At 38.1% G+C, this 13,312-nt stretch overlaps 2 protein-coding genes across 8 annotated transcripts in view; one reads left to right on the plus strand and one right to left on the minus strand.

Moving 5' to 3' along the window:
• Nucleotides 1-13,312, plus strand: part of LOC128688548 (EEF1A lysine methyltransferase 2) — a 332,797-nt gene that overhangs the window by 249,610 nt on the left and 69,875 nt on the right. The window lies entirely within an intron of this gene.
• The window catches only part of LOC128688547 (UBX domain-containing protein 7), a 181,154-nt gene that overhangs the window by 60,587 nt on the left and 107,255 nt on the right, over nucleotides 1-13,312 (minus strand). For 2 of the 3 annotated variants that reach the window (XM_053776387.2, XM_053776389.2), the window contains 2 exons: nucleotides 3,062-3,208; nucleotides 923-1,150 (listed from right to left, as the gene is read on the minus strand). In XM_053776387.2, the coding sequence (XP_053632362.2) occupies nucleotides 923-1,150; nucleotides 3,062-3,208 (375 nt within the window). The remainder of the gene's footprint in view (nucleotides 1-922; nucleotides 1,151-3,061; nucleotides 3,209-13,312) is intronic. The other variant, XM_053776388.2, reaches the window with a different exon arrangement.

Below are 13,312 nucleotides of genomic sequence, written 5' to 3' on the forward strand. Positions count from 1 at the left end.
CAATCCTACCATCATGTAAAACAATTACAGGCTTTCGTTTTACACTCACTTGGCAGGACGGTAGTACCTCCCTGGGTGGTTGCTGTCTACCAACCTACTACCTACCTACTACATACATGTACAAGCATATATATATATATATATATATATACACACCCCTCTGGGTTTTCTTCTATTTTCTTTCTAGTTCTTGTTCTTGTTTATTTCCTCTTATCTCCATGGGGAAGTCGAACAGAATTCTTCCTCCATAAGCCATAGGTGTTGCAAGAGGCGGCTAAAATGCCGGGAGCAAGGGACTAGTAACCCCTTCTCCCATATAAATTACTAAATTTAAAAAGAAAGACTTTCTTTTTCTTTTCTGGGCCACCCTGCCTTGGTGGGATACGGCTGGTTTGTTGAAGAAAAAAAAAAAATAGGTAGTAGGCTGGTAGACAGCAACCACCCAGGGAGGTACTACCGTCCTGCCAACCGAGTGTAAAACGAAAGCCTGTAATTGTTTTACATGATGGTAGGATTGCTGGTGTCCATTTTTCTGTCTCATGAACATGCAAGGTTTCAGGTAAGTCTTGCTACTTCTACTCACACTAAGGTCACACTACACATACATGTACAAGCATAGACACACCCCTCTGGGTTTTCTTCTATTTTCTTACTAGCTCTTGTTTATTTCCTCTTATCTCCATGGGGAAGTGGAACAGAGTTCTTCCTCCGTAAGGTATGTGTGTTTTAAGAGGCGACTAAAATGCCAGGAGCAAGGGGCTAGTAACCCCTTCTCCTGAATAAATTATTAAATTTAAAAAGAGAAACTTTCGTTTTTCTTTTTGGGCCACCCTGCCTTGGTGGGATACGGCTGGTTTGTTGAAAAAAAAAATTTAAGAATAAGCACTACACTCAACTGAAACTGAAAAAAAAAGTTACAAACCAATTTTGGTTTCTTTGGTGGTGGTGGTGCCGAGTTCTCATCTAAACCTGGGTGTGCAGACAAGAACTCAGTGACCAGGTCACAAAACGTGACAGCATCTAGTTTGTTCCAGGTGACTAAACACTCTCCAGTCCTGGGATCCAGTACTGCTACATGTGGCCACTCTGACACTTGATAGAACATCATGTATCGCTGACCTTCCTCACTATCATGATAAACCTGAAATAACTATCATAATTAGTGATACCAATTTAACAGATAAACCATCCAAGAATACCCTAAAATTTACTGGAATGGATGACTTTTTTTTTTAAACTTGGGTTAAGGTCTTTTATATTGCAACATATACTATAACAGATTTGAACTGTAACAAAGACATTTGTTGCTGGCTCACTAACAAGAATTCTTTTACAACCAAGCAGAGTGACTCCTGTCCAGTTACTGGTAAGTCAGGGTGGGCATAAATACTTTGTATTAATAGATGACAAATATTGGATAAATTTCATAAAAACCACTAATTTCTTGAAAACAAAAATGAATACCACTTACCCATCACAGCACATCACATTTTGTCCCACTCCATACATTCATAGTTAACATTTGTCAATCCTTTCTTCCCTTCAGCTATTCCCAATGTGAAATTAACTTACTGCATAGTAAACATTTAAAATGAACATAAATAGAGAAATTAAAGGAAAGTTTGAGGTCACAGTGATGATGTATACAATACAATTACATCAATGGTACAATATGTGGAGGCTACTTTTCTTTAGCTACAGTCACTGCAGGACCATTGGTAGTCTGCACAATTTTTAGCTTACAAGTATACAGTGTTTTCCCCATTTTGTTTATATTTGCTTGTGCTTTGTCTTTTTATAACTCTTTTTCTTATATGATAAAGCATATCTTACAATATCAAAACTGCTAAATTACTTTCTCCAGCCTAGCTATCTGCTAGGCTGGAGAGTTTTAGGGCTTGCTTATCATGGGTTCAAGCCCCACTGATTTGTTTGCTATTGTGTAATTATGATTTTGAGTAATAATAATATTAATGACTTTTTTATGAAGAGGAGCTATGTCTCAGTGCAATATCAAAGAACATCAAGTGCATATGCAAGAGGTAATTAGCACTTTTTCACAAAACACAAATTCCATGAATGTGGCCCAGGTGCTTCATGTGCAAGTAATGTTTATTTCTTTTTTTCAAATTCTATGGGGTCAGTTCTGATGTCAGAAGCTCTCAATAGACCCTACTCACATCCAGTACCATATAAAATGAAAAATAATAATTATTCACACAATCCTATGAAACCATGATTTACATTTCATATTATTAAACTGGAATGAAATTAAATATTGATTAGTCTTGAAGATGGAAACAGTAGATAGTCTGGCAGCTGCAGTAATCAGCTATTGTAAACTAGGGAAGATGACATCCTCACTCTGCTTACTGTACTCCAACACAACCCACCTTCCCTCTTACCGTAAGTACCTTCCCTACACCATATACTGTATGTTCAAATACCTAATACCATCAGTGTTATCCATGAAAGGGTGGAGAGCACATGCAGACTTTTGTCATGATTAGATATTTTCATTATCTTATTTGTGTTACTTTTCTATTTTTTTTTTTTTTACTTAACTCTCATTTGAGAGCATTGAGATTGAGTAGTACTGGAGTATGCCTGTAGGCATACTGCAATATACGTACTGGCAAACTGCAGTATCAATATAAACCAGTTTGGTGATATTGAAAGAGATAATGTTAAAAATCAAGTGATGCCTGGCTTGAGTGATCACAAGTGATAAGCACACAGCAACTTGTTCTGATTACATAAGAGCAAATTTTTTACAGCACATAGAAAATTTCTGGTAGGAGGAGGTGGCTGCATATCAGCAGTCACACAAACTGAATCAACATAGTGAAGGAAACTTATGCCTTGTCTTTCCAATATTATTATTGAAATACATTTTACTAGAATTTTCACCAACTTTCATTAACAGTGATTGTTCCCATACTATACATACCCCTAAAAATTGTAACTATAGGCCTTATACACTATGTAGTTTAAAGCAAAAAATAATACAGCATTATAAGCTCCTTGGGATTCATGTTGCTTGAACGAAAAACAAGTATACCTGCCAAAAAATGAAGTGCTCCTTAATTATGGTTTTTACTGCTGGATTGGACCACACATCTCTATTCAAAACTTGACAAGGAAATTCACTGGAATCTTGAACATTAACCATCAACCAACGTTTCCTGGACACACCTGCATCCCGGGCCTGAAGAAAGCATACTTATTACACAACTGTTACTATGTTAAAAAAACATATATACGTCCACTGGACATGTTGCTGCATCCACAAATACATATGCACACTAATTTTAAAGGACAGGATAATATTATATATAATTTAACCCTTTGACTGTTTTGGTCGTATACATACGTCTTAAAGAGCCACCGTGTTTGACATATATATGCTCATAAATTCTATCGGCTTCAAATCAAGCAGGAGAAAGCTGGTAGGCCCACATGTGAGAGAATGGGTCTGTGTGCACCATATAAAAAAAATCTTGCAGCACGCAGTGCTGCAGGATTTGGTGAGAAAAAAAAAAATCCAACCGTTTTTTTTATTAAAATGCCGAATTTGTGGTCTATTTTCGTATAGTATTTATGGTTGTATTCTCGTTTTCTTGGTCTCATTTGATAGAATGGAAAACATATTATTGGTTTTACTATGAAAAGAACCTTGAAATGGAGCTCAAAGTAGGGGAAATGTTTGATTTTTGCCGATGTTCAAAAGTAAACAAATGATGTCATTTTCCAATAAATGTCCAAGTAGCCATTCTAATATGCAGGCATGAATGAGTTGACATTATTTATACAATTACACCTACCATCCGACTAACGACCGAGTTCGGTTCCGAGAAACCGGTTGTAAGTCGAAATGGTCGTAAGTCGAACTTTACTACTGAATATCAACAAAATATTTTTGTAATGACTTTATTTTATTGTTTTATTTTGGTATTTCATGTTTTACTTTACTTTTTATGCTGTTAGTACTGTATTTTATACTGTAAGGTTTAGGATAAACACTGTGTACAACACAAATAGTTGTTTATTTCCCAGAAATTTGGCATAAAAAACACGGTCGTAAGTCGAGTGGTCGTAAGTCAAGCAGGTCGTAAGTCGGATGGTAGGTGTACAGTGGACCCCCGCATACCGTTGGCATCACAACATTAAATCCGCATACCGATACATTTTATCGCTAAGATTTTGCCTCGCATACCGCTAAAAAACCCGCTCAACACTATTCGTCTGAAACGCGTCTAATGTGCGGCCTGAGCCAGCCTCACATGTTCCGCCGGTGGCATTGTTTACAAGCCAGCCTCCGCGGTAACATCCAAGCATACAATCGGAACATTTCGTATTATTACAGCGTTTTTGGTGATTTTATCTGCAAAATAAGTGACCATGGGCCCCAAGAAATCTTCTAGTGCCAACCCTGTGGTAAAAAGGGTGAGAAATGTTATCGAAATACTGTGGTACCATGGTCAACTGCTGATGCTGCTGCTGTAGCACTGTCAGCTGCTGCTGCTGCTGTAGCACCGTCAGCTGCTGCTGCTGCTGTAGCACCGTCTGCTGCTGCTGTAGCACCGTCTGCTGCTGCTGTAGCACCGTCTGCTGCTGCTGTAGCACCGTCTGCTGCTGCTGTAGCACCGTCTGCTGCTGCTGTAGCACCGTCTGCTGCTGCTGTAGCACCGTCTGCTGCTGCTGTAGCACCGTCAGCTGCTGCTGTAGCACCGTCAGCTGCTGCTGTAGCACTGTCAGCTGCTGCTGTAGCACTGTCAGCTGCTGCTGTAGCACTGTCAGCTGCTGCTGCTGCTGCTGTAGCACCGTTGTTGGTGTGGTTTATTGAGAATACCAAGAAACAATTAACCCCAGAGGGTTAGCCACCCTAGGATAACCCAAAAAAGTCAGTGTCATCGAAGACTGTCTAACTTATTTCCATTGGGGTCCTTAATCTCGTCTCCCAGGATGCAACCCACACCAGTCGACTAACACCCAGGTGAACAGGAAAAAACGCCTGGAACTAGTGCTCATGTTGGTGAATTTAAAGCCAGCAAAGGTTGGTTTGAGAGATTTAAGAATCGTAGTGGCATACACAGTGTGATAAGGCTGTTCTGGAAGAAAATGCCAAACAGGACCTACAGTACTCAGGAGGAAAAGGCACTCCCAGGACACAGTGTCTCATCAGTCATTGCTGCATCTTCAATAAAGGTGTTATTTATTCTTCATTTAGTAGAGTAGTACATGCACAATATATACTGTGCATGTACTACTCTACTATTGTGCATGTATCCTTCTCTTTGTGTGTAGAAAAATGTATATTTCATGTAGTAAAAATTTTTTTTTCATACTTTTGGGTGTCTTGCACGGATTAATTTGATTTCCATTATTTCTTATGGGGAAATTTCATTCGCATAACGATAATTTCGCATAGCAATGAGCTCTCAGGAACGGATTAATATCGTTATGCAGGGGTCCACTGTATTACAATAATGCAGTAGTCTACATAACAGTAAATCTTCTATTTTTTGTTTGAATAAAAATTCAAAATAGAAAGCAAGAGTAATATCACAGGGGCCTGTAGACATGACTGACGAACAAAGAAAATGTTATTTTAGAGCCAGGAATGTCTGCATTGTTCATTCTGGACCCTATTTTGAAATTGTCATATTTTTTAATTTTCGTGAAATTGACCAAATTGCAAATTTCTCACCACATTATTGGGTAGTTGAAATCGGTAAATGGGCAGTTTCTTGTGCTCATTCGAGAGAAAAAAATGGAGTTCTAAAGAAATAGCCATGAGTTTGGTTGACTGGAACAATGGAATTAGCCGAAAATAGGGCTCAAAGTGGGGGAAATCACCAATTCGTAAATATCGCTGAGGTCGCTAACTTCGCGAGAACGTAATTCCGTTAGTTTTCCATCAAATTTCGTTCTTTTGGTGTCATTACAATTGGGAAAAGATTCTCTATCATTTCATAAGAAAAATTTTTTGGGGGGAAATTTTGCGACACCAGGAGACGCCTCAGGATTCGGGTTGCGGCAGTCGAGGGGTTAATCAATGACATTTTGCTCACCTGCAAAAATATAACAAATTCTTTAACCCTTTCAGGGCTTCCGACGTACTAGTACGGCTTATGCGCCAGGGTTTTTGACGTACTAGTACGCATAAATTCTAGCGCCCTAAAATCTAGCAAGAGAAAGCTGGTAGGCCTACATATGAAAGAATAGGTCTATGTGGTCAGTGTGTGCAATATAAAAAAATCCTGCAGCACAGTGTGTAATGAGAAAAAAAAAGAAACTGACTGTGGTTTTGGTTTAAAACAGCAACTTTGCACTGTATTTTCCTATGGTATTTATGGTTGTATTCTAGTTTTCCTGGTCTCATTTTATAGAATGGAAGACATATTACAGAAATTGAGACGATTTTGATTGGTTTCACGATAAAAAGTACCTTGAAATTGAGCTCAAATTAGTAGAAATCTTCAATTTTTGCCAAAGTTCAAAAGTAAACAAATCATGCCACGCATCCAATACACATCAACTGGTGAATCTAATATTCTTTCACAAGTGCGCTGATATTATTTATACCATTTCTACACTAATACAGTAGTCTGCATAACAGTAAATCTATTTTTTGTGAGAATAAAAATTCAAAGTGGAAAGCAAACGAAATGTAAGAGGGGCCTGGGGACGTGACTAATGAACAGAAGAAATGTTATTTTAGTGCCAGGAATGTCTTTCTTGTTTATTCTGGACCCTATTTGGAAATTGGCATCTTTTGATATTTGTGTGAAATTGACAAAATTGCTAAATTCTGACCACTTTATTGGATAGTTGAAATCAGTAAATGGGTGGTTTATTGTACTCATTCGATAGAAAAAATGGAGTTCTAGCGAAATAGTTATGATTTTTGTCGACTAGTACACTGGAATTGGCCAAAAATAGGGCTCAAAGTGGGCAAAATCGCCGATGCGTAAACATCGTCGAGACCGCTAACTTCGCGAGAGCATAATTCCCTAAGTTTTCCATCAAATTTCATACTTTTGATCAGGAAAAGATTCTCTATCTTTTCATAAGAAAAAATATTTTTTTTTTTTAAATTTGGGGACCCTGAGAACAAGTCTGGGAGAGGGCCTGTCGACCCTGAAACAGTTAAACAATCTAGAAATTATGTGGTATTCTTTACATTAATACAGCCTCTCCTCACATAGCGACACATGTTTACCGACACCTCGAACTTAGGACGGGCTCTCTGACCAGTATTCATACCAAAATAATGTATATTAGAGCTGATTTCCTCTATTCTGTTTATTACAATATACAAAACACTACTGTATAAACATTTAAAATTATACTAAAAATGTTATAAATGGTGCAAGGGTGACATTAACCCTCAGGGTCCAGAGGCCAAATCTCAAAGTGACAGCCAGGGTCCAAGAATTTTCAAAAAATTTGCTTGTTATTTTTTCTTATGAAATGGTAGGTGGAGAAATTTTTCTGAAGGTAATAAAACAAAAAGTACAAAATTTGACAGAAAATTTACGAAATTATGCTCACGAATATACAGTGGAACCTCAAATTTCAAACTTAATCCGTTCCAGGAGCTAGCTCTAAATTCGAAGCAATATTTCCCATAAGAAATAATGGAAATACAATTAATCTGTTCCAGAAACCCAAAAATGTTCACCAAAAAAAAAATACATTTTATAGAGATTAATTACAGTTTTACATACAACAAATGCTATAGTCTTTAATTATGTATAGTAATATAAAATAACATTTTTACTTACCTTTATTGAAGATTGGTGATGGCATCTGGAAGATAGGGAGGAGGAGAGAGGGAGTTGGGGAAAACTGAAGCCATTCTCTTTGGCACGAAACATAAACTGAGAAGGGTAAATAATTTTAATGTTCAATGTAATGGGGAGCCCATCACTTTGGTTTCATCAGTAAAATATTTGGGAATCCCCTTTGACCCATGCATGTCAGGAGAATTGATAGGGAACAGTGTAGTAAAGAAAGCGAATGCCAGACTGAAGTTCCTGTATAGACAAGCACAGTGTCTACCTACCGAGGCTCGCAGGACCCTATGTCTAGCCCTTATACAATGCCATATGGATTACGCTTGCTCTTCTTGGTACTCTGCCTTGACAAAAAAACTGAAAGATAGACTGCAAATCACCCAGAACAAAATCGTAAGATTCATCCTGGGGCTGGGACCAAGAGAACATGTAGGCCAGGATGAATTACAGCAGTTGGATATGCTGAATGTTGAAGACAGAGTAAAACAACTGAAGCTAAATCAGGTTTATAAAATTGCTCACAAACAATGTCCAGAATATCTTGCTGTCAATTTTGTCAAGGTTGGGAACCGCAGCAATCATAGTACTAGGGGGGGAGAGCACAACTTTGTAGTACCCACAGTTGTGGAGAAATTTTCTCCAGGAGGGGGGTATCAGCCCCATTCAGCCCTCTCAGCCCTGAGGGGCCACTAGAAGGGGCGAGCGTCTTGTTTACTGCTAGAGTGAGTAATTGATCACAGATGCCGTATGCGTGGTCAAATGACCTCTGCTCCTTGCAGGGGTGTTGCAACGTGTATTTTTATAAGAGACAGTACATCTCTTACTTAGCAGGACAATTAAGGAAAATCCTGCTCCCACTTTATTACCATAGTAAAGATAGTGTACATTGTTGTTTATGATTAAGACAGCAAGAAACAAACATTCTGCTTTGCTTCATCGAGGAGTTGACAAGGATGCAAGGTACTAGGTCAGCGTTGTTTTTGTGTATTAGGGCAGTGACGGCATGGAGCGGTGTGACGACGCGAGATTACTTTTGACTCTAGAGAGAGTCACACTGACGCCAGGATAACCAACAAAGAACACTGATCTGTGCGTTAGTGTGAATAAAGTGTCTCGCAGAATACGATAAACATAAGAGAGGTGTGATCAGCTTCTCTTGTGATACATTGTGAACAATAAAGACAAATCTTGTTGAACATAGTGTACCAGTGTGCGTTTCCTAGACAATGGAAGACGTGGACATCCAAGGACACTTCAGCTTCTATCAAGTCACCGATATCTGTCGAAGGTGTTGAGAACACCATAGCTCACGTTACAAAGAGCAAGGTATGTTACGAATTTCTTGTAGATCGGGGGATTGCGCAATTCTTGAGTCACAAGGAGTTTGTAATCAACCTATAATCGGCAGTAAGGTGTGGACTTTTGAGTCCAAACAAGTAAGTATTCGTCAGCCATCATCGAATGAAATATGCTGACATAACACCCCCTAGGGGTAATTTATACTTACAAATTGTATCTCTTGACAGCCCACTGTTGTGATGGTTTCGACAGCTTCTAGACCTCGTCTGCAGGGGCGGCTGTGTAGACGATTTGCTGTCATTTATCAGCTAAGTGTTTATATTTATAATAAACACGGCAGGTAAGGCCAAAAATCTCAACAGAGTTTTGGTCGTGCTCGAACCGGATAAAGACCACACTGTGGTCCAAATATGTTGCACTACAGTGTACAAATAACCTATGAGCCAAGGTCCTTCGAAAAAAGCTGTAAAACTAGTGTTTTACAATATAAATCAGTATAAATGAGTCCCTCCAGACTCAATCACAGAGAATGGGCAGCCAAAAGAAAACGGACGCTCACCCAGCGTTCACCCAAAAGAAAACGGGCGCTCACCCAGCGGACACCCAAAGAAAACGGGAGCTGGGTGACTCACCCACACCCTGCAACCACTGCTCCAATCTCGAGAAATTGCTGACTAAAGACAACAACACCACCAAGTGATGATGTTTGTCTGAGTGTATATATACACTGTTTATAATGTTTATAGACAGAAATTAAGAGACAAGATTGTGTTAAAGTTTGTTTCTTATAGATCTACCTGTTATATTAAAGGAACTTATATATAAAGTGTAAGCTTTCAAATATATATTAACAGTGAAATTTATATATGTGTAAGTAATATTCACGTGTGATTACAGTTATACAGTGACATTTATAGTGTATAGTGAATGAAGTGTATAACGTTATTTACGATTAATCATCATGGGCAGGCTGACACAGCAAACTCTAAGCCGTAAACATCAGCCACATGTACTGTGTACCCTTCATGGTCATTGACCCTGAGGTTAAGCTTAGTGGGTCAGTAGTGTCTGACTCGATTATTGCTGACTTAAGCATAACAAAAACTCAGCTGTCTATAGCAGTACAGTGTTTTATAAACACTCTAAGTGTGGTGCTAGAATTTTCAGTATACCATTAAAATGGCTTGTTTGAAAACTCAGTTTCAGTCTTTACAGACTAAGATTACACAATTAGAAAATCTAATTTCAGTCTGTCTAGGATTAACTCAAGATACAAACATAGATTTTGATGATCTTGAGGTCAAGTTTGGATTATTTACACAGCGTCTGGAAATAATTAATTCAGACTATACACATTATGAAAATAAATTTCTTGAATCAGATCCATCTGAAGATGAAATTAAAAATGTTTTGGATACTTTTAGTGATCAACAATTAAGGTGGACAGGAGTACAGGCTATCTGCCATAAAACTCTGTCACAGAGACCTACTACTAGTGGTCAAACACCTGTTACACCTGTAACAACAAGTGTCCCATTACCAAGCTTACCTACATTGTCATTACCTATTTTCCAAGGTCATAATTATGAAGAATTCATTAGTGGTTTTCAATCCATAGTAAATTCACGAACTGACATAGATGAGATTGCTAAGTTCAATTATCTTAAATGTCTTGTGAAGGGAGAACCCTATGAACTGATTAAGTCATTTCCGGTGGTCAAAGGCAATTATCAAATAGCCTTACGTGTCTTAGCAGACAATTACTTCGATGATGACAAGGCTAGAGTTAGACATGCAGTCTTAATATCAAGCTTGAAGCCACCCAAACATTGTTTTTCAGACTTACAAGCATTTAGAATCACATTAGACAATAGTCTCAGATCTCTAGGTGCTAAATATGACCTAAGACAATGTGATTGGTTTATCAGTGGTATTGTACAAGATAAGTTGTCACCACAAACTATTGAACGATTAAATATTATGTTCAATAAACGCTATTTCACTTGTGAAGAAATTAGCAATGGTTTACAAACAATAGTTTCATGCATGCAAGCAACGAGACAAGATGAAAAATCCACAAATCCCGTGGATAATAAACCTTCAACTCAGTATAAAAAGAGTATAACTACTCCCACTAAACCACATAATGGGAAATCCCATATAGGCATTTATCAAGCTGTGAATACAACAGACAGTAAACAAACTGTCACAAAACGTACTCCAAAATGTGTACTTTGTGATGGAACACATTGGGCACAGTATTGTAGTCAATACACATCAATGGAGGCACGTAAACAACGTGTTCATCAGCTGAAAAGATGCATCAAGTGTTTAGGTGAACACAAGGGAGGAAAATGCTCACTGAAGAAGTGTTTTAAATGCAAGGGTATGCCTCATACAGCATTATGCCCAAATACTTTTGCTGAACAGCAGCAGACTTCCACAGAATCAGGAAGTCAACAAGCAACAGCATTAAATGTGAGAGATAAGTTTAAAGCAACTGCTCTCCCAATAGCTCGAGTTGAGTTATCTAATAAATTACACAAAACCAATGTGCTAACACTATTTGATCAAGGCTCACAAAGGTCCTTCATAAGAAGATCAGTGTTGCAGAAACTGAATAAACAACCCTATGCCAAAATAAAGTTAGATATAGCTGGTTTTTTCCATAATTCTGGTAAACAGACATATGACCTAGCCAAAATCACTGTTGGTCTAGGAAACAGGAAAAAGACAGTAGAAGCTGTGGTAGTAGATGATTTGCCTAAGTCTGTGCAGATCCAGGGATTAAAAGAAACAGTTGCAGCACTAAAAGCAGCTAAGGTCAAGTTAGCCTGTCCTGACATACAGACGGACACAATTAGTCCAATTGATTTAATCGTTGGAAGTGATTATTATCACTGTTTTGTGCAAAATATAGTAAGTAAACATGATGTTCACTTGCTGAAAACAGCAGGAGGCCACATGATATGTGGTCCCATTCCCTCTCAAAGTGGGAAAGAAGCTGATATTGATTCAGTGGAAAATGTACTAGTTACGAGAATAACCGCTGATCATGTACCACAGCAAAAATTATCATTACTGGAAGAAATGAATGAACCAGTTGATAAGTTGTGGGATTTAGATGCGATAGGTATTGATGTAAATAAACCAAGCCCACAAGAGTCTCAGACTTATAACCAATATTTGGACACTGTCAAATATAAAGATGGACAGTATTGGGTTAGGTTACCATGGAAATTAAATCCACCACATCTGCCTAGCAATTATCGCATGGCTTTCGGACAGATGAAAGCACAAATACATGAGCTCAGGAAGAATCCAGAGTTACTGACTGTCTATGATAATATCATACAAGAACAGTTGGACAATAAATTCATTGAGGAAATAGTCGAAGATAAGTTGAAGACAAACGCTCATTATCTCCCGCACCATGGAGTCAGAAAAGATTCTGAAACCACTCCACTACGTGTTGTATATAATTGCAGCGCACGTGCAAATAAAGATGTAGCAAGTCTTAATGACTGTCTGATGACCGGACCCTCACTAACTGAGAAGCTTGGAGACGTGCTTATGAAATTTCGCACAAACCCATATGCCTACACGACTGATATTTCCAAAGCTTTCTTAAGAGTAGGACTACAAGAAATAGATAGAGATTATACTCGATTCTTGTGGCCTGAAAATCCACATGATCCTCAAAGTCCTGTGAAAACTTATCGTTTCAAATCAGTATTATTTGGTGCAACATCCTCTCCATTCTTACTAGAAGCTACTCTAAATACACATTTGAAGAAATCTGAAAGTCCCTTCAAAGAAGTCTTAAAGAAAAGTTTCTATGTGGACAATCTTCAAGGTACTGTGAATAAAGAGGAGGATTTGAAATCCTTATACAGAGAAGCTAACAAGGAGATGAAAGAAGCAAATATGCCTCTAAGGATGTGGAATACAAATTCAAAGCAATTAAGGGAACTTATCAAAGAAGATTTCCCTGAAACTGAAATTCCTGATTGCAACAATATGCTGGGACTTAATTGGAACACACAGGAAGATACTTTGAGTCTCAAAAGGATAAACAATAAATCATGCAGTACACTCACTAAACGTAGTTTACTGTCAGAGGTATCACAATGTTTTGATCCTCTAGGACTCGTCTCACCAATTACCATAAAAGGTAAAATGCTTATGCAAGATGCATGGAAACTCAAAAT

The sequence above is a fragment of the Cherax quadricarinatus genome, chromosome 13 (assembly GCF_038502225.1).
Source record: "Cherax quadricarinatus isolate ZL_2023a chromosome 13, ASM3850222v1, whole genome shotgun sequence".
NCBI lineage: Eukaryota > Metazoa > Arthropoda > Malacostraca > Decapoda > Parastacidae > Cherax > Cherax quadricarinatus.